We start from the raw sequence: 27100 nt of genomic DNA on the forward strand, positions 1-27100 counted from the left end.
GCATGAGCAGCGTCCTCGCGGCCGCCCTCCGGCCCCGGGAGACGCGGCGGGCGGCTGGGAGCGCGTCAGCAGCCGCGCGCCCGGCGCCTCCCTCCTGCCGCGGCTGAGCGCGCAGGCGCGGCGGCCTCCGGTCACGTGCGGGGGGTGGCGGCCTGTGGGTGACGCGGGGCTGCGGGGGTCGCCGGCGGTGCCGGTGGCAGCGCGCGGCGCCGGGCGGCGGGGTGGGTCGGGTCGGCGCCATGGCTGTGAACTACAGCGCGAAGGAGGAGGCGGACGGGCACCCCTCGGGCGGCGTCGGCGTGCCGGGCGGCGGGGCGGTGGGCGGCGGCGGCGGCGGGGCCGTGAAGACCCGCAAGCCCGATAACACGGCGTTCAAGCAGCAGCGGCTGCCGGCCTGGCAGCCCATCCTGACGGCGGGCACGGTGCTGCCGGCGTTCTTCATCATCGGCCTCATCTTCATCCCCATCGGCATCGGCATCTTCGTCACCTCCAACAACATCCGCGAGTACGAGGTGCGCGGGGGCCCACACACACACACAGGCGCCCGCGGGTTCCTCCCGCCGGCGGGGTGGGGGGCAGTGGCGGCCGGTGGGTGCTCGGGAAACCCCGCTCGGGGGCGCCGGGCCCGGCCGGGGGCGGTGGCAGGGGCCGCCCGCCCGCCGCGGCCTGCGCCTCCTTCCGAGACCCGGCGCCGCTCGGCGGGAGGCGCGGTGGGTTACGCGGTGCCGGAGGAGCTGCCGCCTCGCCCCGGCGCTTCCCATCCGGTGTAACGTTGGTGCGTTTCAACCGCCCACCCGTGAGTTACGCTGAGTAGACCCTGAGCTTGCAGAGTATCCTCCTCGTAGCTTGTAGGCCTCCTGTCAGCCTTGCCAGCCCCTCCTGAGAGAACTTCCAGGGCAGGGAACGCCAGTATTTGGTTAACGCTGCCCAGTGCAAGTGGTGGTCGCAGTAGCGCAGAAGGTCTGCGCATCGCCCTTGAGGTAGCTTGTGGCAGTGGATTGTATTTCTTTAAATGTCCAGAGTAATTGTAGTTTCAGGATGAAAGTCTGCGGTGTATACATTGCTGTAATTCTTATGTGCACTAGTGATTTAACATTTTAAACGCCTTACGGGATACCAGGGTGTCCCGAGTAAACATAGAAACAAGAGATCGAAGAGTATGGCTTTTTCTGAAAATCCTAGACTTAATTATTTACTTCTTATGGGTAATCACACCACTGCTGTGAAAACTCACAGAACATTAACTGAAAACTAAACTGTATATCACACTTAGGACCACTTGATAACAGAATCACTGTGTTGTAAGGAACAACCCAAAAAGATTAGGGGCAGCCTCAAAAAGCCTATTGATGGCTATGATCAGTGAGGTAATGCGACTAAGACTGATTGTAGGAAAAAACATGCGTAATCATTTGTTGGATTGATGTTTGGAGAATATGAATTTTTGTGGATCAAATCAGAGTAAGCTGTCACTTGCAGATAAGTCGTGTTCAAGACAGTGGCTTGGCTAGTGGTAGCAGTGAGGCAATGAAGCCCAGTTAACGAAAGAAATCCTGAGGTAGACAGTGAATGGTATTGTATTATCACATTTCTGTTAAAATGCAAACAGTGTCGTAATAAATCAAACTTAAGGTTTGCTTTCCTTTTAAGTGCTAAAATTCCAGTCAAGGAGAAAAGCAGAAGTGAAAAAAAACAAAGCTGAAGTGTATTTTGCAGTGACCAAATGTGGTATACAGGCATAGTTTTTGAAAAGCTTCTTGTGTTAAGGTTTGAGGGTATGTAGAACATCTGAAAATGGCTTCAGAAAATATTGCCAAGTTGTCATGGGCACGTAGACTTTTAAATTGTTGTGTTGTAGTCATATTTAAGGTAACCACAATTGTGTGTTCAACAGGAAACTCAATGGGGAGAAGTAAAAAAACTGTCCTTGCTAACTCTGATTTTTTGGCAATTGCATTTAAAATAGCCATTTCTATAGTAAAGAAATACAAAGTCTTAGATCATAATGATTGTAAGGTAAATATAACTAGATAAATATATATTTTTTTCCATTATGACTGGATTTGTGTTGATGTATAGCGACAGGTAATGCATCAGAGTTTCATGAGTCCAAGAATTTGTAAGCGACTTCTTGCTTGTGCCTGTATCACTACTGTATGCATATACAGAATTTTTAGATACCTTTGTTGCTTAGCAGCTCAGTCATATACTCCTGGTAAGTTCCAGTAGGAGCCAAAAACTAGCTGTTCCCACCTATTGTGCAGTATAGAAGTCCACAGGTGAGCTGGAAGCATGACTGGGGCTCCCCTATACCATCAGATTGCATATAGAAAGCAGTAGTAGCCATTTATGTTTGTAAACCAGTTGACAGGTGCTGGCCTTCCACCAGTTCTAATGTCAAGATTGAAAAGGGTTTCATTTATTTGTTTGTTTTACTGTGTGGGTTCACTCTTGTATCATCCACCTCACGTGAAGCTCTCCCAGATCAGTTCATTAGGCTTTCGTGAGGACAGGAGGGACAGAGTTCTTTGACTTCTGAGGGTATGGTTGGACAGTTGGGGTATGCAGGTAAGAATGGGGAAACTTGGGTTGTGTTCTCTGATCCTCATGCATGTTTTGTCGAGTGTTATAATGTAGAAATTCTGCAAGTAAGATTATAATTCTAAAGGTGACAGTGGGTTTTTTTTTTTGAAAAAAAAAAAAAAAGGTTTAAATCAAAAAAGGTTTTATAGTTGCAGCCGTGAAAACAGGTGAAGGGTTTTACAGACCAGCATTTGGGCTCTGAACGCCAGTGAGGGATGCAGTTTAAGACTCTGCTATCACTTACATGCTTAGCTGAAATACATACCTGCTTAATATGCTGGCTTTTGTTAGTAATTGCCAAATGTTATTCACAAATAGCTGTAAATTTGGCTCCTGGAGACAAGACATCTAAAAGCTAGGTGCAGTGACTAAGCTCTTTTAAAAATGCAATTGGAGGAGGAAGTGGAGGTGGTTATTTACACCTACCTCCTAGTCAATAGCATACTTCTCTGTGTGAATGCGTGTATATATACAGATGTATATAGCTGCCTGTAAACTTAGTATATTGAAATTGAATGGGATGTATAATTTATGCCCCTGAAATACGTGTTCATGTACAGTTCAAATCACTGTTCCCTGGAACTGGATATTGCAGCCATTAGAGTGTCTGTGGACTGTGCTGTTCTCTTGCAGGCGCGAGGACTGAGCAGCAAAATGTAGCGATTCCATTGATCTCCTTTATAAGCTCACTTGAATTCAAATGTGGAACATTTCCAACAGCTTTAGTATATTAGAGTTACAGATTTTTTGCATTTTTTTTTCTCTCATATTGTCTTGCTATTTCAAAGGGTATAAGCAGCCATTTATCTTGGGTCTATCATTAAAACAGTTCATTTGGGTGGAAGGTGACTAGCAGTTGTATAAACGTGTCTTTTTGTACTGTTACTAAGGATGAAAGAGTTCTGTATTTCCTGGGGTTTAATTTTTTTTTTTTTTTTTTTAAAAAAAGAGTGGATCAGCAGCATTGACAGAGTATATTAATATGTGATAAAAATTCAGGAATATCCAAAATATTAATTGTGTAGGAAAGAGATCTTTGTGCTGTGACTGCTGCTGTGAAATGCATAATGATAGTTAAAAAGCAAGATAAACTTCAAGGCATGACTAGGAATGAAGAACTGGAAGAAAATAATTACTGTTGCATACATCTTCGGTGTTGTGTGCAGTTCAGCTAGCCCTATTTCAAAAATAATACAAAACTTAATAAAAACTGCAGAGGGGGATAGCAAATAGGACCAGTTATAGGATAGCTTTTATACTAGAAGTGGCTAAGCAGAGTAGGATAAATGTGTGACAGCATATGAAGTCTAAAAAATCATAAATGGTTTGGAGCATATGTATGTGCGATAGTAATGTTATTTCTGTACTGCAGACATGTGAATCAGCTGAGAAAGATGTCAACAGCCTGAAAAGCTATTGGTGCTGGGTAATTTGGATATACCCATTGCCCTTAGATCAGGGGTTGTTGGGGAAGGGCTCACTCTGTGGGTTTGTCATGCTCAGCTGCTGGCTGATCCCTGGGGACAGAACGCTGGGTCAGATGGGTTCCTGCGTTGGACCCCAAAGTCAGTCCTTCAGATATGTCCTTCAGAGATGAAGACAGATACCTCTATCCCTTTAAGCTTTCTGTTGAATGTAACCTGTAAATGTGGATGCAGAAAAAACTACTTGTGTTGGTGGTTGCTCTACAGGAAAGCTCTTGAATAGTGGTGAAGCTGATAGCAGGGGTCAAAAGCATGATTCTGCTTCAATGTACATCAATTTCATGCTCCACAGAATTTAGTCAATTATATTTTTAAAAGTGAAGTCTTTAACTCTTTTGCAACCTTGGAGTGTTTGAGTTCTTGATTGAAAATTTTCCACACTGGAGAACTAGCTCAAGATACAGAGGTTTAACTTTTTTCTAAAGGAAATGCTTGCTAAAGCTTTCTTTAGCAGGAAAGGCCCCCCCGCCCCCACCCCCGAGTTATCCTTGAACAAATGAGGTGCATTGTTTGTTGAGAGCAGTGGTGGTCTGTCTGCTGTAGCTAAACAGAGCTGTTCAGGACTGCTGCAGCACTGCTATTTCTAGATCTGCATAAACTCAATATCTTGTTCAGCAAAGGAAGCAAATATGATGTGATTCCCTTTCTCTTTGCCAGCTAATAGCTTCTGAAGCTGACTTGTTTTAGCTAGGCTTGTTAGGGTGTAGGTCTCATCTGTCAGAAAATTGGCAGCAGAGCAGATACTAATAAAAGTGCTGAAGGAAGCGTTGCAGCTTACTCTTAGTAGATATCAAAGAAATTACAGGAAGAGAGACCTTGAAGAAGACCCGGAGGAAAATAGGCTTCAGTTGTTCCCTGAACCTTGAAACCGTGTGCTTGTTTTAGCTAACCTCAATACAGGTATTAGGGCAGATCATAAATCACTCTAATGCTTGATAATGTGTTTCACTATAAGCGTAAATCGGAGCAAACCATTTGCAGCAGCCTTTCACAAAACTACGTAGGTGTTGTAGTTTAAATGATACTGCTGTTAAACAGTTTGTTGCTATAACATGGTATGTATTGCAGCAGTCTGAGTCTAAATTCTCAATAGGAAGTTCATAGTAAGTGTAGAAATACAAGTTTATAGGCAGATGGAAGCTTTCTCCTGCTACGCTTGGAGCTAGCCTGCTGAGCCCAAGTTAATTATTTCCTGCCATTCACGTGCTAGAGCTCTATACATGAGAGAGCCACTGTGGTCAAGTGAGTTAGCTGGCTTGGGCCATAGGGTGAGCTCATGGCTGCTGAATATTATAAATACTGTCCAGGTAGCCTGTATATACAGATTTCAAATACGGGCCTTTTTGTGTGGCATTGTTAAAGACATAATATTGTGTAAGCCAGATTAACACTGATCTTTCATGTCCATCTACTGGTATTTTACCATTTTTGGCAAAACAGTATTAGCATCTTCATTTTCCTATTTTAGGACAGTTCTTGGGCATTAAGTGATTTATTTTTTTTAAGCTTCTGACTAATTAGATAGCTAAAAATGGTCAGCAAAGCAAGTTTTCTAATGCAAACCTTTTTTATTAAATATCTAGACTTTTTGAAAATTTAACCTCTTTGGAAAGTGTGTAAAAGTTCAGATCTGCTTGTCATATAGTATGTGTTTGGAAGTGTCACATTTGTATTATCTGCTGCTTGTGTTTTGGTGGGTGTTTTTTGTTTTGTTTTGTTTTCCCCTGGCAGTAATGGAAAAATTGAATTTATTTAAGGCTGAAATGGAGCATATACACAGAATTACAAAATCCTTTAGGTTGCAAGGGACCTCTTGAGATCAAGTAGGCCTGAATGGGCTTTTGGTGTTGGAGTATAATAAGATTGCAAAATAAATGCCATGTCAGCTTTCTGGCTTACCATTTTTGCTTTACTCTCCCATTGTAAATTAATGATTTTTTTTTCTGTTATAGATTGACTATACAGGAACAGAACCTTCTAGTCCCTGCAACAAATGTTTAAATGTGTCCTGGGATAGCACAACACCGTGTACTTGCACCATCAATTTCACACTGGAACATTCATTTGAGGTATGCTACCCTGCATGCAAAGTGAAATTAGAAGAGTTTATATGGTTTATTTTATAATCAATAGGAAAGCTGTATCACTTAGGTCTTAATTGTATTTTTCTATTTTAAAGGACTGTTTCTGGTTTTCCTATGAACTTGTATCTGATTTTTGTGTGCCTTTTCAGTAGCAGGGATGACATGGTTTTTCATGCCTCTGTTTATCTGGAAATGTACAACATTAAATGGAATGCTTGTGTTTTACGCATTTAGATTTACCATATGTATCATAGCTGGCTGGTAGATCAGCTATTCCTACATCATGTCCAAAAACTCAGTTCAACTAAGGTTTTTTTAGTTTTAAAAACTAAAACTAAGTTTTAAGTATAACAAAACTTAGATCTGTGCTTTCTGACAGATTAGAGGCAAATAATGAGGCTTATATTCCTAAGGAACAAGGTTGGTGTGGGGATTAGTGCTGGTAAATTATCATATTGATACTTCATGGCATGTTTATACTGTTTGACTTCAGGATGCCAGCTTGTGTTAGGATAGTACTCTTACGTACTCAGTGTGAAGAAGGGATTGAGGCTCCTACTTTATGAATGTTGCTGTAAAGTAAACATGAAGTTTAAGTGGTTAAAATTTAAGCTTTGTGTGAATGAAAACCTCTCTTGTCCCATCTTGCTTCTTGTAGAGCAATGTATTCATGTATTACGGACTTTCCAACTTCTATCAAAACCATCGTCGTTATGTGAAATCTCGAGATGACAGCCAACTAAATGGAGATAACAGTTCCCTACTTGTAGGTATTAATGGTTGGATATTAATAAGTGATTAATTTCCGACTATTGCATAAATCACCACATAGCAGAGTATTTAGTTTAATGATAATGAGGTACTAGAGTTTTTGCACAACAGAAGACAACCATAAGGAATTTGTATTTTGTTTATAGAAAATAACTGTAAAATTTCATGTCATTTCATTAAGCAGACAGCAATGCAGTACTTCAATCACTTCTCAAATTTAAATAGTTTTAAACTGTCTTGTTATGTTCAGTCAGTAGTATCTATCTGTATCCGTTCCATCTGAAGCTTTTGTTTTTAGTATAATATTCGGCTACTTAGCAGTTGGTTTGGATATTGCAGTTCAGTGCATCCCTTTTTGTAGACTCTGGTTCATTATTGAACATCAGCAATATTGGAAAATATCAGTACTGTGGTTTCTGTTCAAGGCACTGTATAATGTTTAGGGCCAGACCTTTCCTTTACCCAGTTTTTATGAGGCATGGAAATACAGTTGGGTGTTCTGTTTCAGCAAGAATGATTTTTCCCTTTTTATCTGTAAACTTTAAAAAAAAAAGGGGAGAGTTTCAGGAGGCTACACCTGATCACTGACACAGGGTTTTGAGGGCCTTTTTCTGCTTGCATTTTTGGCATGCTATTGGGAGTCCTTGCAACCTTTTGCATTTTGTTACGCTTGGTTTCTTATAATCTTATTTTCTGTAACACTGATGCATACTTAAAACCCCCTTTAAGAAAAGAATACTTGGGTACTTCATGCTGGAAAACTGTTTCTATTAAAAGATAAAAGAAAAAAGTTGTAATAGCATCCAAGAAAAACCTTGGTTTTAGTATGAACATGATGGGATTCTGACTTTGTGTTTTATTTAGATTTTATTCCTGTTTGTAAAAGAAAAATCAATCATGATAACTAGTATTGAATGCTGAAGTATTTGTAAATAACCTGACTTGTGAAAAGATTACTTTGTGGTACATATTAAGATGTGCACATTATTGAGGTACTGTAGTAAAAAACAAGTCAGTTAAATCAGCTAGCAGAGACTCATCTGCCTTTTTTCTTTCTAACTATCAGAATCCAAGTAAGGAATGTGAGCCTTACCGCACAAATGAGGACAAACCCATTGCTCCTTGTGGAGCTATAGCCAACAGTATGTTTAATGGTATGGTAACACTTTTACATTATCACTTGGATGTTTATGTGATCTAGTGTATGTTTTGTGTTGTGTTGCAAATTATTCTGAATAAAGACATCATGGGGGTTTTTGTTCTGCTTTAATATTTTCATTGTTCAGAATAAAATAAATGTACTGCTGTTGCTTTTTTCAAAATTGTTATGAGAATTAATGTAATCTGATAGAATACAAAGGATGAAAATGCCTGTTTTGAGAAGCTGTTACTGCAATGGAGTAGAAACACAGATATCATATATGGATAATATGCTGCTATCTAATAATATTCATTGATTCTTGCAGAACAGCTTGTGATTGTGGCAGGCAGATAATAAATGCCTTGTCCATTTTTTTGTTTTGTTTTGTTTCGTTTCATCTGGAAGTAATTATTTCACTGCCTATTGGGATCATCTGTCTAATGAAAGTCTCTTCAGCTGGTTTTCTAATTTGATTTTCTCTTCAGACACATTGGAATTATACCGCATTGAGAATGACACAAGGACTCCTATTACTTTGATTAAAAAAGGCATTGCATGGTGGACAGATAAAAATGTAAAGTTCAGGAATCCTACAGGAGATGGAAATAACTTAACTGCGCTTTTTCAAGGTAAAAAAAAAAAAAAAAGTGAACTTTTAAGAATAACAAAACGCTTCATTCACATTTTGATTCCAGCGAGTTTTACCTGACTACATTTCACTGAACATGCTAATGTAAAATATTGTGGTTCTCTGAAGAAATCCAAGCTATGGACTACTCTGCTGTCTAGAAGGGTCATCTTTAAATAGTGAAAGCCGCAAATTTTATGTGAAAGTGTTGGGGTTTTACCTTTTTACCTTTAATGTAATCTTTTTTTTTTCTTTGCCTTGAATACTAAGAATACTAAGAAAAGTAATATGTGCACTGCTGTTGTGGCTTAACCCTCACTGGCGACTAAGCACCACGCAGCTGCTCATGTAACCGTGCCCCCACCCAGTGGGACGGAGGGAGAATTGGAAGGGTAAAAGTGAGAAAACTCATAGGTTGATATAAAGACAGCGTAATAATTAAAAAAAAAAAAACCCAAACATTCTACAAAGAAACCCCAAACCACAAAAACAACAAATTGAGAGGACAACAAACCCCAAGAAAAACAAGCGATGCAAAAGAAAACAATTACTTAACATTGGCCAAGTCCCTGAGCAATGGCAGCTCCCTACCTACCTCTGCGTGATGCCGTATGGTATGGAATAGCCCTCTGGTCAGCTGGGGTCAGCTGTTGTGGCTGCATCACCCCCAGCCTCTTGCGCGCTCCCAGCCTACGCGTTTGCAGGGCAGTCTGAGGAGCTGCTCAGTAATAAATAAAACATAAGTGTGTTATCAACACTGTTCTCATCACGAACCCAAAACACAGCAGGGTACAAGCCACTATGAAGAAATTTAACTCTATCCCAGCCAAAGCCAGTACAGCCACTGTAATGCTTGGATTTAACTTGAAAAGAAATCCTGTGGTAGCTTCATCAAACTCTTCATACGGAGTTTTCATTTGAATGTTTCTACTGCTAGATTGTGCAATGTTTTCTAAAACACTGATTCTTTTTTTGTGGTTAAAGTGACTGATGTCTCATTTGTTATGTTAAATGCAGTTGGACAAATCAAAGTTTTCTTTGGCTTCTAATGTCTGAAAATAATCTTCCTCAGGGCTGTAAAGGGGGTGTGTGTTTATGCAAGGTATATAATAATTTCAGGTTTAACCTGATGTGGGTTTCTTGCTTAGTCACAGCCAAATTACGTGTTAACAATGTGATGCTACCCTTGGAAAATCAAGATACCTTACCCTAATACAGCATAGAATTGTATTTCAAATAAATTTAGCAAAAGCATTAGTATGGTGTTATCTAAAATATTGTATGTAATTTTATTTGCTTATGATCTAGGAAGTGGTGGTCAAATGAGTGAGCAGAGGAGCTGTCTCCTAATGGAGAACTATCTAACGAAGTATTGTTTTGACATGAGACTGCGTAGCATAGCTATATAAATGTGTTCAAACAAATGGACAGTGCTGTTATATAAATAAATAAAGCTGTTTATTTATATAAATTAAACTACTTAAGCTGCAAAATGAAGAATTCTTAAATAGCCCAGTGTCTTGCAGTAGTAGTGAGCCAGCCTGTCTGTTCATACTTTTTAGAAGCCAGTAATTTTTTTTTTGTACTATTAGAATGAATTTTGATGGGCCAGTGTGTTACTTGGCCCTCTATTTGAAATACCGTTCATTTAATCCTAGGCACAACAAAACCTGTAAACTGGCCCAAGCCGGTGTATATGCTGGACTCGGAGCCTGACAACAATGGCTTTATTAACGAAGACTTCATTGTGTGGATGCGCACTGCTGCTCTGCCAACGTTTCGCAAGCTGTATCGTCTCATTGAAAGGAAGGATAACTTACAGCCTACCTTACAGGCTGGAAAATATTCTTTGGATATTGCGTACAGTATCCTTTGAAAAACCTTTGGAAGTGGCTAAGAGCTTTAGCTGGCATGGGTATATGTATTTGTGCAAGTTCGAATTGAACTAACCTTTTTTCTTACCATCTCTAAAAAAAGATGGTATTGAGCTGTGGTTGAAAACTGGCAGTGGGAATTGGGTAGAGTATTACCATCTTTTACTTCTGTGCAAGTTTTTATAGAATTAGTAGCTTCATAGTGAGAGGGAAATCAGATTGCTTGAGTGCTGTAAAGGAATTGAGAGAAGCGTAGGAAAAAGGAAAGAACAGAGGTAGTTGGTAGTCTAGAAATTTTAGAACTTTAACTTCAAGGTGCAATGACAATATGTAATCAAGGGCAGACTGACTTTGGAGGTCAGAAAAATGCTAGAGCTGTGGATCAGGTGGAGGTCTGTCATTCTGTTACGGACAAATTAAAGACTAGGTAGATGTGTAGGAGACTGGAGGAGGAGGGTTGTCATAGTTACCGAATTCTTAAAATTTGAAAGCACTTAATGATCATTTTTAAATAGCTACTGCGGTATTTTCCTTTGCTGCAAAATGGTGGGGAGCGCATATAAAACTGAACATAAAGAAAAATGTTGTGCTATAATATAGCCAAGAATTAAAATTTAGACTTTTCTCATTTTATTGAAGCTGCTTTCAACGCGCTGCCCCCCCCCCCCAAAAAAAAAAAAAAAGAAAAAAAAAGCCTTTATTCTTTGCTTAAAAAGAGATTAACATCTCCTAATGTGGCATTTGTCTTGGAGTAGCTACCAGTGCCCAGATTAGTCTTAACCTAAAAGATCAGCTTAATGTTGCATATTTGCACTTCCACTATTCAAAGGCAGCAGTTTATATTTGGAACCTGAGTGTAATGACCCAAAATTTTTATATGCCTGACTACATAAAGGTAGATTTGGAAATGTGCTTCTTGTTTTCCTAAATATTTTTCAGATTATCCCGTACACAGTTTTGATGGACGGAAAAGAATGATCCTAAGCACCATCTCGTGGATGGGAGGCAAAAATCCCTTTCTGGGAATCGCTTACATCACTGTTGGGTCCATATGCTTCTTCTTAGGAGTTGTATTGCTGATTATCCATCACAAATACGGAAATCGAAACACTAGTGCAGACATTCCCAATTAATCTTGCATTCTGAAAACAAATGTACTGCATGTGCATCAAGGCCAGTCCAGAATGGACCCAGTTTTTGAAAGATAAATCTCTGCTTCTGTCACTGCTGAGACTGGGTACATTATTTTTATCTAAAGCTCCCCTTTCCCATACTGTGGATTAACTCTTGAAAATGACGGGTATACAATTAGTTGTATTGGTTCTGTCTCTTCTGCCTACGCCAGAAACAATTTTTCTGATATTTGCCGCTAACTGGGCAGGCCATATGATGCATATAGCTCCTGTTCCCTTGATGCATCTGCTGCTTGTTCATGTGCTGTGTAATGTTGGTATGATTCAGGACATACAGGTTGCGTGGAGAAAGACTGTTAGAAGATAACTGTAAAATGTTCACTTTCCAGAATTCAGGTATCAGTGCTGTTGAAAGAAAAAGTCAAGTCTTAAATATTTTTTCAATTTACTGTCTTGTGTGCATGGGCTTTTACATTTCTTGCTGAGATTTTAATATATTTATGTAAGTTGTTAAATATTTTTCCTGTGTCCTACCCACCTCTGTTTCATTAAATCCCTTAAGTGCTATGTAAATCTCAGCACTCTGGATTCTTCGTGTATTTACAATGTATGCGCCTGGCCAGTAAACTAGCATCCTATGAAGATACCAGAAAACTTATTTGTTGATTATCTGTGTGAGTCTCTTTTAAAGATTTTTCTAATTTGGGAAATGTTTGTTGCAGGTAGAATTTGCTTTTTTCTAATTTTCTTTGCTTTAAGTCATATCCAATACTAGTTTACCTATTGTGCTTGCTGATTTTGCTTTTTCTGAGCAGCTCCAAGCATTAATCAAGAAGAACCTACAATATTTTTTCCGTTCACAAATTTGGGTGAATTCCTTTTACTGGAGGAGCTTCCTAATTTTCTTGAGGCATATATATTCTGAGCAGGTTTTGTTATAAGGAATTGTCATACACTTTTTCCTTATTTGGAGTGAAAACAACATGAATTTTTTGCAGTGTTAAGATAGTAAACTATAGAAATTCAGAAGTTGAGATGGCAGTAACCTCTTTTCACTGAAACACAGGTTGAGCTTGCTGTGAAACCTACTTTCAATATTGCAGTTAAAAGCAGTATGTGGGTTAGTGTCTTAAATTACAGATGGATCCACTTTTAGGTTAATTAAAAGTTAACTGTAACCTGTAAAATACTACATTTTGGTGACTTCTTTTTTTAGATGATGCACAGAAACTGTAATGTATATGGTGGAGATCACTTTATATGCAACTAGCTTGATAAAGTATTGAGTATATTAAAAAAGACCTAATAAATTCTGCAAACCATTTAATAAGAGATTCTATTTTGTGCTTGAACATACATTTATTTTAATTTGGATGAAAAGATACATTCTCATTAAGTCTGAATGCAGTTTAAGTGAGTTGTATTTCTGGGATTGCATATTTGTTAGAAAAAGTTGTTTATTCATGGTCCAGTAGCTTAATCTATACCAGCTTTAAACAACACCATTAATTTATCACATGAACACATGACTGTTCTTACTGAATTACTTGTGGAATCTTTTTCAGTTAGCAGTTGAAGTGTGTGGGTCTGTATAAGCTATGGAATGAGGCAACATTTCCAATGTGCTAGCTTTCTGTAACTCCGTAGAATAATTTGTTTGCATAGTAGAGTGTGGCAACACGGGGTGTTTTAAGTAGTCAAAAGACTTTTAAGATTTTATTTACAGTGCTGTATCTAATGTTCCTGGAATTGTAGAATAAAGGTATGTACCTTTGTATGTTGCAAGGCAGAAAACTCACATAAAACGTTAAACTGGCTTTCATCTGTAGAGTAGCTGCTAGTCTACGATATAGTAAATGACTAAAAGGATGTCTTCCAATTACTGGTTATTAAAATATTTTGATTTTTAAACTTTGTGCTTGTCACTTGAAATACAAATATATTCTGCTTTGTTCAGAATCCCTGTCTTTTTCCAAGTAGGAAATGCTGCTTTTTGGCCCGTGTTCAAAATTAAAACCAAAGTATTTCTGTATCTTTACCTTAAAATATTTTTCGATGCCTTACTGTTGGTTTTTTTTTTCTACTGACTATACCTGTTAGTGCTTCTTTGAAGTTCTTAATGAAGTGCACTGGGAGAGTTGATGTCTGATTTTTGTTACAATTAAGCTTTTTTTCTGAGAGCCTGTAGCAGTAAATACTGGTCAGGCAGTATGCCTGATGAACAGCATGCCTGAGGGAGTTTAAAATGCTTGTAAGAGCCTAAAATATTACGCGAGATTTGTAAACTCTTCCTTCACTCATGTTCATTTGTTGTGATGTCAAGTTGATAACTATGGAGATCTTGAATTTTCTGTTTCTTACAAGTTGCCCTTATGTCATGTGTTCAAAGATGAAACCACGGCATCCCTGTCTGACGCTTCAGGCAGTGTCACTGTCCCCGTGTTCAGTGTCATGTTGAATTTGGATTTGACCACCTGTGACCAGGTTCTTCAGTGGCATCCTTCACAGGTATTCACTACCAGGGTTCAGGAGTACAAAGAGCCATGCCTCTGCTTTCTGAGTGCCCGTCAGGCACTTTCCAAATCTTACCCAAAGGAAGCAGTGCCCAAAATGTGAGCGATTATAAGTTTTTTGGAGGCTGCTGCTGTATGAGGGTCTGCTTGTAAGAGGGAAACGACTCTTTCCTGGAGACAGTAATTTGGGAAACTAGGACATGTCCCTCTCTTAGGCAAGAGGTCTCTAAGAAAATTCTCTTGTGTGAGATCAAGTTCCTTCTGGTTTCTTGTAAAAATCTACATCCCTGTAACAAAGCAGGTTGTCACCTCAGGTGTATTTTTCTACCTGCACCAGGGTATTTAGGAGCTGTTGATTGTGCTTGGCTGAGTCAGAGGGAAGTTACCAGCTTGTAACTGGCGCGTGAAGGATCCTTCACAGCCTTTGCCTCCCAAGGTCACACTGGTACTGAAACTAGGTTCTCGGCAGCATGGTTTTGCTTTTAATTATGGATGTTAAACCTTGGAAGAATGCAAGCCTTGTCTTTTTTTACAGAAATCTCCATGGGAGAAAAGGCCATAACAGTCTAGGGTCACGTAACGTCTGCAAGCATGTGTACCTGCTTGAATCCATCAGGGTAATGAACATGGCTGGCATTTGGGTTGGATTCACAGGAGGCATTACTGACTGCACTTGCTCTCAGATGCCTTACTTGCAGTGGGAAAATTTTTAAAAGAGTTTCAGTGTCTATAGATTGATAGATGTCCAAGACTGAGTTGAAGTCAGTGTCTGGTGGAAAAAGGTAACTGTCTAAAGTAGAATGTACCTACACTTTAAAAAAAAAAAGAAAAAGTTACTGGTTGGAATGCAACCACTGAAGACAAAGGACAAGGCATAACCACAGAGTAATCTGGAAGCACTGCAAATGATTCTGATCTTCGAAGTTCCCGTGACAAGAATATGTTTCTGGTCTTGCCTGAAAATTTGTGAATCTACCCTTGGTACTACGTAAGTTGTTTTTTTTTTTTTTAATAAAAGTTCAATATTTGTATTACCTGGGGGTGTTCCCTGTAACTGAACTAATTAGCTATGATGAGTTAGAAATGAAGAGGGCAACAACACAAAGGCCTTCAGGAAGGTCTACAATATCAATCTTAAAATCAAGCCCAGTCCCATGAAGGCTTTGTATTGACCTAGTCAGTAAGTTTAAAACAAACAAACAAACCCAAACACAAAAAAACCCAACAGCCCAAAATGTTCCACATATCAGTACTTGCCTGTATTGAACAGCCTGCCAAAACTTCACTTTTGAAGTAGGAGAAAAAATGTGAGAATCTAAGCCAGTTTTATTCCTGCTCTTTCTTAGCAACGTGGCCTGTTCGTGGAAGAGGCTGCTTCTAACTGTGAAAAAGAGGTCTGAGGTAGAAAGCCCAGTTGCAAAATGCTTTTTTTGTAGTGGTGGTAGTATTAAATTTTCCTCAGATCAGCAGAAGTACTTTTGTATAAAAATACCCTATGTTCTAGCTCATGGATTCTGTTCTGACCACACTGCCTTCTGTGCCTAAATGTGGTCTAATCTTACTTGGCAGTTTCAATTAAGACTAAAGTCCATTATGAAATGGCCTGATAAGAATTAGCAGATCCTTATATGACCTGAGTCTCAAATAAGAAACTATCTTCCTGTAAGCCTCCCATTCCAAATACGCTCAAAGCGTGTTTGAAAATAAAAGTAATACTGTTGGTTATTTGAGTTACACCAACTGCTGCTATGAAGTCTGAACTGGAAAATTATTTTTCTCATTTCCTGTTGGGAATTAAATAAGAGAAATAAAAGCATAGGTCAATAATTCATGAAGCTCAAGAAGTTTAAAAAATAATTGACAAAGCAGGTAGGAGTTCTTTCTCACTAAACCCTGATTTCAGATAAAGACATAAAGTAAGCAGTTCAAGCAAACTGCACAGCAGAGTTATGTACAAGTGCAATTGAATTGGCACCTGAGGATTGTGCCCAAATTTTGCTAAATAAAATGGCAAGATGTTTTAAGTAGTGTTAGAGGGCCAGGGATTTAATTAATGACCTCATTAATTTGGTTATGAAAATGAAAGATTGGATTGTGATATTCTTGGAAGAAATGAAAATACGATTGTCTTCAGGCTCGCCTACTGAAGTCTGGAGTTACATGGAAGTTAGTGTGTGCTTCACAATGGATGCTTGTAAACTTCAGAACAAATTGTTCTTTATGTCAGCAAGTTCTTTTAATGCAATTTTAGTGTATTCTACAACTCAAAAGTAACTTGGAAAGTGGTTACACTACCAGTACAGCATGTTGTCTCTCTTCATACACAATATAGCTTTTAACTGGGTTAGTCAAGTATTTTGCTTGCAAGAAAAAAACAACCTGTGGGCAGGTGAGACTGAGGAGACTTAAAAAATTGTCATTTTCAGCTGTCATGCTGCACCAGATGTTTCCACTTCCACACCTGGATTGAGTGTTAACTCAGTTGTTTCTGTGATCTCTTCAGCAGGGTTCGCATACCCTTCTATTACTGGTTTAAGATGTAAAACATCTTTTTGTGATGAATACTTTTTAAGATGCAGATTAACAGCCCTGTTTTTATTCTGGCTTTAAACAGAACTGTGTAACAGTAAGTTTTGATTAACAATTTTATTATTCTTCAATACAATAACATGCAAAAGTTACTCTGTCCGGTTAGGAAAAAGCAGTCCGTGAGTTTGCTTCTGGTGAAATAGCCTCACCCTGAAGCAGCAAGTTGCCATTTCTCTTTCCCTCAAGTTTTCATTTCTTCATAAATTAGTCAATTCACAAGACAGCAGCTGTGCTTGCTCTGAGCAGTTATCTTGTAGCTTTGACTGGTACCTAACCCACGTGCCAAGCTTTAAGTATGGCCTGTCTGTTGTAAAGTGTATTTTGGGAGGCAATAGCCCTGAAGCTGAGATTCAGACATACCAGGAAATGGTCCACACGGTTGAAATTAAGCAATAATGATTTCTGTGGGCATTATGATCCTTTTACCAATATCTAAACACAACTAAGAGTATAAAAATCAGAACACAAATGTTGTTATGCACTCATAAGATGAAAGATTGCAAGAAGAATGAATGGAAATCTATCTTGCAGTAGTAGTAATGTATTCTAAGTGCTATTCTGTAACAGCACTGCTTGAGTGTTTGAAAACTGTTAAATAATGCATCCAATTTCCTCCTTTGTTACAACACATATTTCTCCATGACTATGCTTTCTAAATGGTATTTTTAATATTCTGCCCAGCTAAGACTATACCTATAAATACTTCTTCATCTCTGCATTTTTAGTGTCTTTCTGGGGCAGCTCATCACGTTGACAAGTGCTGTGCTTTGAGGTATGATCCTTGTTATTTCCATACTAGATCGAGCACTAATTTGCTGTGTTCGACGTGCATTATTCATCATGGGGTTTGGCACCAGTGCAAGAGCAGTGTAACACCAAAAACCCGAGTGCAGGGCCACTGCAGCAGAGCCGGGAAATAGCGTTCCTGACAGCATTGTATTGCAGCCTATGGTTGAAGCACAAGGAGATGCAATTAGGGGGCTAGATCTGCAATGCAGGAAAAACTCCAGGCTTCTCAGAGCACCATCTTGAAGGGCAAATAGTTTCTTCCCTTAGAATCGAATAGGCTTGCATTTCAGACAAATCTGGCATTACTTCACTGCCTGTCACACAATCTTGTGAAACATGAAACTGGTTGGTTTGTTTTGCACGTGCAGAGTACTCAGCGTCCCTGCTGCTAATGGCGTTTGAGCCAGGGAGCGGGTGCACGGTTTAGTTCTGTTTTCCCAGCGCGCACTGGCTCAGGAAGGGCCGCCCGGCTGGGTCAGCGCCGGGCCCTGCCGCCCCCGGAGCCGGCCAGCCGGGACGGCCCCTGCGGGCCCTGCCAGCCCGGCAGCTCTAACGAGAGGCTATCGCACAGCCCGTGCCGCCGCCCCGCGGGGTGCCGGTCTCACGGCTGTGCCCAACCGCCCCTCAGGGCCGGGCAGCGGCCGGCAGCCGCGGGAGCCTGCGGCAACAGCGCCGCGCAGAAACGGCTGAGCAGGGCCCGGGTCCTGCCCGGTGCTGCGGCCGCCGCCGCTCCGAGCCCCCTCCGCTCCTGGGGTGCGCGTGTGTGTCTGTGTCGCCTCTGCTTCCCGGGCCGCGACACCGGACAAACGTCCCATCGGGCCGAGGATGGGGCCGACTCGCGCGGGGCTGGGCCGGGGCCGGGCCGGGGCCGCCCTCTCTCACCCGCCCGGAGGCGGCTCCTGTGCAGCGGCCGCCTCCTGCTGCCCCCCCGCCTCACGGCGGGCACCCTTTTGCGCCGCGGGGCCGCCGGGCGACGTGTTTTGCTGGGGAAAGACCGTCGTGCGAGTGCGTGCCAGGGGGGCACGGCCCGCCCCGCATCGGCCCGGAGGCGGCCGCGGCGCGGTGCCGGCTCCTCCCCCAGCCCCGGCGCGGCGGCGGGCGGGCGGCGGCGCTGTAGGCTCTGAGGCGGCGCTCTGGGCGCGCCGCGCCGCTGCCTCTGTGGTACCGTCGGTGAGGGCGGGGGAGCTGCTTCCGGCTTCCGCTGCCCTTGCTGCCGGCGGGAGGTGACGGGACCAAGAGCCGCGATGTGGCGGAACCTGCTGGTGAGGCCGCCGCGCCGGGCCGGGCCGGGCCGAGCTGCGGAGAGGAGCCCGCTGCCGCTGCGTCAGCTCGCCGCGGGGCTGCCGCTCCCGGGGCGCCGCGGGCAGCCGAGCCGGGCCAGTGGGGGGTCCCCTCAGGGGCTGCCGGCGCCCGCCCCGGCTGCGGCACTCGGCCGCCCGGTGCCCCCCCGGCCGAGCGCTGACGCCGGGTGCTGCTGCTGAAGGGGCTGCTGGGGGGAAGTGCTACGTTTGAGGTCCTGGCCCACTCGCCCCACCTAGTGCTGAGCTTTAGGCGCCGGGAGGGCTGGGAGTTGGCGTCCGGGTGCCTCGGGTACGCTTAGTCCGTCTCTGAGGAGATAAATTTGATAGCGTGTTTATCTGGGGAGGGGAGGGGAGGAGGCGAGGCGAGGCGTGTGGTGCCGTTACTTGCAGCCAGCATCACCTGCTTGGCTGCCCTCTTGGCTGCGTTTTTAGCGGCGGTGATTTCGCGGGGGAGGATCGGTGTTAGCAGCGTTGCTGGAAGGAGACTGGCGGCAGCTCAGAGAGGCGCGGATGTTCTTAGCTTTGAGACCTGACACTTGAGCCCTCGGAAGAATTACAGATCATTGTTTTTGGTGGCCTGACCTGTGCTAACGAGCGCATACACGATCTGACTGTGGAAACAGATTCCAGCTTAGGACACAGCTGGGTGTCTTTAAACTATGTGTATGCAGGGGTGGGGTGTGCCTTCTCCCGTGCTGGATTATCTCCCGTGCTGGTGGCTAGCAGGTGAACTGTGGCTATGACAGAAGATCCTTATCTGCACAAACACGTTTGTCCTAAATATTATTGTCCCCATTGGTAGAGTTAATCACAGCAAATGGTGTCTAAAACTGAGGTCTAAGGGCCAGAGGTCGAGGTTTCCCCTAAAAGGATGCTAAATATGAAGGTCATGCTGCAGATCCATAAATCTGTTGAGCCCTTGTGAAAGTAATTTTCCTTAGTTTTTCCTTATTAGATAACCAATCAGTCAGTCCTTCACGTAGTCTGTTGAATGGATGGGCTGAATTAAAACCCAGTGGGTTTTGATGAGAAGGTTTGTTTGGTTTTTTTTAAAGACCTTCCTTTCTTCCTGTCCCTTCAGACTTCAATCTTAGTTTTAAAATAAACTTTCTATCCAGCGTGGATATAGCTGCAAAAATTTCACTATTTGTAAAACACTGTTTATCTTTTATTTCAGGGTCTTCGCCAAATTTCCCAGAGGACCATAAGCACTGCTTCACGCAGGCAGTTGGGAAATAGAGTTCCTGAGAAGCAGAAGCTTTTTCAGGTAATGAGTGAGCATTGATAGTAGAATAATGTTAGTAGAGTAACAGTGTTCTAGTAGATCTTAACTGCATACGTTTTTATTGCTAAAGAACTGGTGAAAGTCCTCTTTACTTCTGAAGTGAGCTCTTGAAATCAGTTATTTTCTGCAGAGATTAAGAGTGTACATGCATACTTGACTTGCAGGCCCTTTAGGGTTTTTTTGCCTTGTGAAATGATTTGTACCCTGGTTTCTTATGAGTAGTAGGTACTGTACAAAGATAAAGATGAAGTATGTTCTAAGAACAAATGGAGAAAAACAAGTGAGAGGACAGAAGTACAGGGAAAAGTTAAACCTGCTATTTTACTGCTATATCCATAGATCATAGACGAGCCCCATAATTCTTAGTGAGGATGTGGTATTGTGGTACTTCTCAGTTATGAAAACAGTAAAGGTCTTAAGGGATTGGATTCAGTCCTAGAAAATTATAATTTCTGAATTACTCTCTTCCTGATTGATAGGGCCACCTCGTGAGAACTAGTTGTTCTTCAAATGCCAAAGCAGTGGATATTCAAGAGCATACTCCCAGCTGTCAGCTCTAACCTGGAACAGCAGCTTCATACGGAGGATAGAGTAGTCTGGGATTCAGCCATATGAAAGGGAAAACTATGTTAGAAGCCCTAGTTTAATAGTTTTTGTCTCTCGTTGCTTTCCTTTTCCGTGAAAGAGAAAGCCAGTCTTGTTGGGACACTGCCTAAAAGGAGCACAGTGTTCATTGTGAGCCAAGGGGAAGCAGGAGGTTGGTGATGGGTGAGGTCAGAGATTCTGTTTCTGCTGGTGGACATCTCTAGGTTTATCTCTTCCCGTTTCTTTCTTGTGGGACAGCAAGTTAAGCGGGACTGGTGTCTTTGGAGTTTTACCTCAAGTGGAGCAAAACAATTTCCTGTGTGATACCAGGTGACAGTAGAGGCTCCTTCCCTTGTTGCTTCCTATAGCAGGGATTGACTATGCTGGAGACAGTCGGGAAGTTTCTAGGGATGGTAATCATATCCTGTGCACCCGAGGGGGCTGGCTACTGGTGTCAGAAGTGTTTAGGCATCTGCCAATCACTGCTTTAGAAATGAACGTGAGCATCATTTACTGTACTTCCCTAGCGAGTGATCATCTGGTTACAGAATGAAAGCTTGAAAGAGAAAGCAGAGTCAAAATAAGTTTCAGTGTCTTTTCAGAGTTGGGAAGATAATTTGGGGAGGTGATTCTTGTTCTGCATAATTCTAATTATATTAACACAATATTGCAGGAACTGTATTTAAATAATTCCTTTTTGTCACTTGTTTTCATTAGGAGGATAATGGCATCCCAGTGTATCTTAAAGGTGGTGTAATGGATTCTCTGTTGTATAGGCTCACCATGGGTCTTACAGCTTTTGGTAAGGCTAGTATTAAAATACTTACAGTTTGATACAATTTCCCGTGTGCTAATGTTAAAATATTTTTCCTTTGGTACAATTTCCAATATGAGTGGTGTTTCCTTTGTAAATTAGTCACACAGTTTGTTCAGTCTGTTCTTCAGAACATGCAAAATGCATGTGGAAAGGGGAAATTTATTTGTGCCTTCTCAAATGTAGCTTTTCAGATGGCTTTTTTCCCCCTGATTAATGGTACTATGGGCTGAATACTCCTTCAGAATTCATGTACGATGTTAGAGAAAACTAGAACTACTTACAAAGCTTATTCTGGAAAGGAGTAAACTGAAATTATAGCACATATGTATACCATTTTTGTCACTAGTCTGACTTTTTAGTGCTAGGTGATAATGTACTAAGGTTTCACATGTGGTGAAAAGTAGCAGAATATATCCAAGCTTCATGATACTGTATATATTTAACCTTTTTGTTGCTTGTTTCATAATTTTTTAATAGTCTAATTTAAATATGTTGATCTCATAAGAATAAATAGCAATTACTTTATGATCATCTGTGTAGGTTCCACAAACATGTCTCTCTCCTTCCCTCCCCCCCCCTCTTTGTTTTTATGCAGTCTATGGAGAGGTATTGAAGGATTTTTTTTCTCTAAAATAGAAATTGCCAAAAAACCCACACCAAAAATCATTTAGAGGTGGCTATGGAAATGTGTTGTGTCTGAATTGCAGCTGCTTGTTGTCAGTGTTTCTTCTGGAACAAACTGGGAAAGGAAAGCTGACTTGAAATGAACTCTATTTACCATTCTGAAAACGTATTTTCTGTCTCTTAATTCAGGAACGGCTTATGTTGTTTACGAGCTGCTTGTTGCTTCAATGCCCAAGAAGCAGAAATGATTCCAGTTCTTGATGCCTCAGTGACCAGCATCTCTTCGTCCAATTCCATGCGACTATGGTGGCAGCTTATACTTGTTGTAAGCAGCTGGCTTAATGCTTGGAATCATAATTTAATTGCAAAATATTAACTGCAATCAATAAAGCAGTTTCTATGTTGTGTTGTGGTGGTCTGGACTATATCGTGTTTTCCTGTGTGCGAGCATCTTCAGCCATAGGCTTCCAGGCTGGTGGAGAGGGCTTTAAACTAAAGTTGCCGGAGGAGGGGAACCTCAGTCCTTCCCACTCCTACCAGTTTGATGCCAGTGCCAGCAACAGATGCCCGGAGCGGGATCACGGGTCGGCAGGAGAGCAGCACAAAGCAATTCCAGCCGCTGCAGCCAGGTCAGCTTCATGGGGGCCCAACTTAAATCCCTTTAGGTGAATGCACACAGCACGGGGAGTAAACAAAAGGAGTTAGGGGCATGTGCACACCTGCAGGGCTCTGATCTTGCTTGCCTTACAGAGATGTGGTGGGATGGCTCTTACGACTGGAGTTTGGCATGGAAAGATAGGGGCTCTTTCGGAAGTATGGGCAGGGGAGAGGAGGAGGAGGAGGAGGAGGTGTTTCACTCCGTTGGTGACCAGCTGGAGTTTACAGAGCTCCGCATGGGGATGGATGAGGAGCTGACTGAGAGTTTATGGATCAAGATTAAAGGGAGGGCAGGGACAGGTGGCATCATAGTGGGTCACTAAGCATCACATTTGAGGAGTCGTGGCAGTCTGGTGAAGTTCCCACTGACTGGAAAAGGGGAAACATAACTCCCATTTTTAAAAAGGAAGACCTGCAGTGACAGGCCAGTCAGTCTCATCTGCATGCCCAGCAAGACCGTGGAGCAGATCCTTCATGCTAAGGCACCTGGAGAATAAGGAGGTGATTGGTGACGGCCATCATGGCTTCACTAAGGGGAAATTGTGCCTGACAAATCTGGTGGACACCTATGATGGGGTTACAGCACTGATGGATGAGGAAAGGGCAACCAATGTCATCTACCTGGTCTTGTGCAAAGCATTTGACATTGTTCCACACAACATCCCTGTCTCTAAACTGAACAGACATGGATTTGATGGATGGACCACTTGGTGGATAAGGAATTGGCTGGATGGTCACACTCAAAAGAGTTGTGGTCCATGTCTCAGTGTCCAAGGCAGACAAGTGGCGCTGCTCAGGGGTTGTACTGGGACGGGTGCTGTTTAGCATCTTTGTTGGCAGCATGGACAGTGGGATTGGGTGCACCCACAGCCAGTTTGCTGACAGCACCAAGCTGTGTGATGTGGTCAAGATGCTGGAGGGAAAGGATGCCATCCAGAGGGACCTTGACAGGGTGGCCCTGTGCAAACCTCATGAAGTCCAACCAGGCCAAGTGCAAGGTCCTGCACGTGGATCGGGGCAATCCCAAGCACAGATACAGGCTGGGCGGTGGATGGATTGACACCAGCCCCGAGGAGAAGGACTTGGGGATACTGGTGGGCGAAGAACTGAATATGAGCCAGCAACGTGTGCTTGCAGCCACAAAGCCAACCATATCCTGGGCTGTGTCAAAAGAAGCATGGCCAGCAGGTTTGTCCCCCTCTAACAGAGATTTTGATGAGCTGTCATAGAGACCCCACCTGGAGTACTACATTGAGTTCTGGAGCCCCCAACATAAGAAGGACATGGACCTGTTGGAGCGAGTCCAGAGGAGGGCCACAAAGATGATCAGAGGGCTGGAGCATCTATTCTATGAAGACAGGCTGAGAGCTGGGGTTGTTCAGCCTGGAGAAGAGAAGGCTCCAAGGACACCTTACAGCAGCCTTCCAGTACCTCACGGGGGCCTACAAGGAAGCTGGAGAGAGACCTTTTACAAGGGCATGTAGTGACAGGACAGGGGGGAATGGCTTTAAACTGAAAGAGGGTAGACTTAGATCAGAGATTAGGGAGAAATTTTTCACAGTGAGGGTGGTGAGGCACTGGCACAGGCTGCCCAGAGCAGCTGTGGATGCCCCATCCCTGGGAGTGCTCAAGGCCAGGCTGGATGGGGCTTAGAGCAACCTGGTGTGGTGGGAGGTGTCCCTGCCCATGGCAGGGGGTTGGAACTAGATGATTTTTAAGGTCCCTTTCAACCCAAACCATTCCATGATACTACACTAGAGTGCTTTTTACTTTCAGTAAATTTATGCTGGGTTGATCAATATGCTGATCTTTGACTTGAAAGCCTCTCTTCTTTTTATGTGATTTATGTTAGTGCTTTAGAGGTGAGTTAAATGCCCTGAAGCACTGCGAGAAAGTAGTATCTTGTCTATTATAGGAATTTCCTCTTCTTGCTTTAGTAGAGCAAATTAATTTTATAATAAATGATTAGGATTGGATTATCCTGTGTGGAAATAAATGTTGAGTACTTGATGATTATGCTGTATCCTTGCAGTGGACTGCTGGAAGTTGACTGTAATATGTCTAGAAATAGAGGAATCTGATTCCTGATCACCCTCCAAAGGTGATAGTTTTTACTGTAGAGATAATAACACTGTCCTCTGCAGCTTCAGGGGCTTAGAAGTAGTTTCAGTTAAACTCAACACCTTCATCTAACAAGTTATTTTTTTCAGTGGCTTTTCTGTGGTACGACTTAGTCAGGCATTGCATTTCCTGAAAGAATGAAGATTTCTAAGCATGCAAATACGATTAGCAAGTGAACACGTATTTATCTTGCTACCCATGAAATCAAGATTTATATGTTAATCGTAATTAAGACTTGGTAATCTTCCAACATTGCCTCATGTTTCAGGTGGCTAAAGCCGGCTTGCTCTCAGTCATTAGGGTAAATAAAGCAATTCCTTCTTTAGGATAAAATAATAATTTAAAAAAATTTTAGAGAACTTGGGGGTGTTCTAGAGCAGATAATGAAGTGAAGGAGGGGCACAGTAAGTGTTAATACTAGCTGCACTAGTGCAGTCCTAGAATTTTTCTACTGATTGAAAAGGTTTACAGTGATTGTTAATTAGATACTCTGGCAGTTGACTGCTAATTTGATCTAGGCTGAATGGGACCCTGTTAAGCTAGAAATACTGAAGATATTGAAGGCAGCGCTTATAAAAGTTAATTCTTTTATTAGAAGTGCTAAAAGTTAATTAAATTCTTATTGATAATTCTTGTCAGTTTCTAATGCTCTTTTGGAAGACTTTCTCCAGTGCTATCTGTAACTTTGGGGATAGGCTAAATGTTTAGAGAGGCCACCTTCTGTCTATGAATTGTACTCTTCAGTAGCTTAAGAGCAGGACTGGCACATGTCTGTAGGGCAGGAGCAGGTCTAGTTCATAAGTACATACCAGGTTACGTGGATTAGGTTTCAAACAATTGTAGCATAATTCAGGTTGGGAGGGACCTCTGAAGGTCAACTGGTCCAATCTTCTGCTTAGAGCAGTGCCACTTCAGAGCTACATTGGGTTGCCCAGGGCCTTGAACAGTCCCACAGGGAGCGTCTCCAGGGATGCCATCTCCTGATACACCAGAAAACTCTGTGCTACCATTCAGTGACACCTGGATGAGCTAGAGAGTTGAGTGGAGATGAGACTCATGAAGTTCAACAAAGGCAAGTGTAAGGTCCTGCACCTGGGGAGGGACAACCCCATGCACCAGCACAGGCCAGGGGTGACCTGCTGGAAGGCAGCTCTGCGGAGAAGGGCCTGGGGGTTCTGGGGGACAGCAAGCTGCCCACGAGCCAGCTGTGTGTCCCGGTAGCCAAGAAGGGCAATGGGACCCTGGGGGGCATAAGGAGCAGCGTGCCATCAGGTCGAGGGAGGTGATCCCCCCCCCCTCACTCTGCCCTGGTGAGGCCACACCTGGGGTGCTGTGTCCAGTTCTGGGTTCCCCAGTTCAAGGGAGACAGGGAACTTCTGGAGAGGGCCCAGCGGGGGGCTATGAAGATGCTGAGGGGACTGGAGCATCTCCCTGCTGAGGAAAGGCTGAGAGAGCTGGGGCTGTGTAGCCTGGAGAAGACTGAGGGGATCTGGTCAATGTCTACAGATACCTTAAGGGTGAATTCAAGAGGACGGGGCCAGGCTCCATTCAGGGGTGCCCAGTGACAGGACAAGGGGCAACGGGCACAAACTGCAACACAGGCAGTTCCATCTGAACATGAGGAAAAAGTTCTTTACTTTGAGGGTGACAGAGCACTGGAACAGGCTGCCCAGAGAGGGTATGGGGTCTCCTTCAAAACATTCAAAACCTGCATGGAAGCAATTTTGTGCATCCTGCTCTAGGCAAACCTGCTCTAGCAGGGGGTGGGACTAGAAGATCTCCAGAGGTCCCTTCCAACCCTGACTGTTCTGTGATTCTGTGACAGAGATTCTACAGCCTCTGTGCAACCTGCTCCAGGGTTTCACCGTCCTTTCTCTGAAGAGTGTTTCTTTTTCTGGGATACAGGAGTACATGTGTTTAAAGGATGGTTGTTAACATTGCTGTAAACACAGCTAAAGGAAGCCACAATTGCACTTGAGTATCTCCACCTAGAGAAATCACGAATTTCACAGACTCAAAGCGGTAAGCAGGTATCTTTCAATGTCTTTTGTTCAGACCTTTCACAGAACGTGAGGCAGAAGCTGTAGGTATGGCTGAGTTTTAGGTTGTTGCTACTCGTTT

The 27100-nt window shown here is 42.8% G+C and overlaps 2 protein-coding genes across 2 annotated transcripts; both read left to right on the top strand.

Moving 5' to 3' along the window:
• The first annotated feature begins 87 nt into the window (after window positions 1–87).
• On the top strand, window positions 88–13609 carry TMEM30A (transmembrane protein 30A). Its single transcript, XM_080388109.1, has 7 exons — window positions 88–512; window positions 6020–6136; window positions 6810–6917; window positions 7989–8076; window positions 8549–8692; window positions 10350–10556; window positions 11505–13609. The coding sequence occupies exons 1-7, from the start codon at window positions 240–242 to the stop codon at window positions 11696–11698; spliced, it is 1131 nt and encodes a 376-aa protein (XP_080244235.1). The 5' UTR covers window positions 88–239; the 3' UTR covers window positions 11699–13609.
• A 5089-nt stretch (window positions 13610–18698) lies between these two features.
• COX7A2 (cytochrome c oxidase subunit 7A2) lies at window positions 18699–22606 on the top strand. Its single transcript, XM_080388167.1, has 4 exons — window positions 18699–18851; window positions 20068–20157; window positions 21478–21562; window positions 22391–22606. The coding sequence occupies exons 1-4, from the start codon at window positions 18834–18836 to the stop codon at window positions 22447–22449; spliced, it is 252 nt and encodes an 83-aa protein (XP_080244293.1). The 5' UTR covers window positions 18699–18833; the 3' UTR covers window positions 22450–22606.
• The last annotated feature ends 4494 nt before the right edge of the window (window positions 22607–27100 follow it).

This window comes from Falco punctatus (assembly GCF_963210335.1).
Source record: "Falco punctatus genome assembly, chromosome: 5".
Lineage (NCBI taxonomy): Eukaryota > Metazoa > Chordata > Aves > Falconiformes > Falconidae > Falco > Falco punctatus.

What these genes read in the sequence shown, in the direction of transcription:
- TMEM30A (XM_080388109.1), top strand. Translation starts at nt 240, where the DNA reads ATGGCTGTGAACTACAGCGCGAAGGAGGAGGCGGACGGGCACCCCTCG. An exon ending in CACTGGAACATTCATTTGAG is followed by an intron (nt 6,137 to 6,809) that starts GTATGCTACCCT and finishes TGCTTCTTGTAG; the next exon opens with AGCAATGTATTCATGTATTA. An exon ending in TTCTTTGGATATTGCGTACA is followed by an intron (nt 10,557 to 11,504) that starts GTATCCTTTGAA and finishes AATATTTTTCAG; the next exon opens with ATTATCCCGTACACAGTTTT.
- COX7A2 (XM_080388167.1), top strand. An exon ending in AGAAGCAGAAGCTTTTTCAG is followed by an intron (nt 20,158 to 21,477) that starts GTAATGAGTGAG and finishes TGTTTTCATTAG; the next exon opens with GAGGATAATGGCATCCCAGT. An exon ending in CATGGGTCTTACAGCTTTTG is followed by an intron (nt 21,563 to 22,390) that starts GTAAGGCTAGTA and finishes CTCTTAATTCAG; the next exon opens with GAACGGCTTATGTTGTTTAC.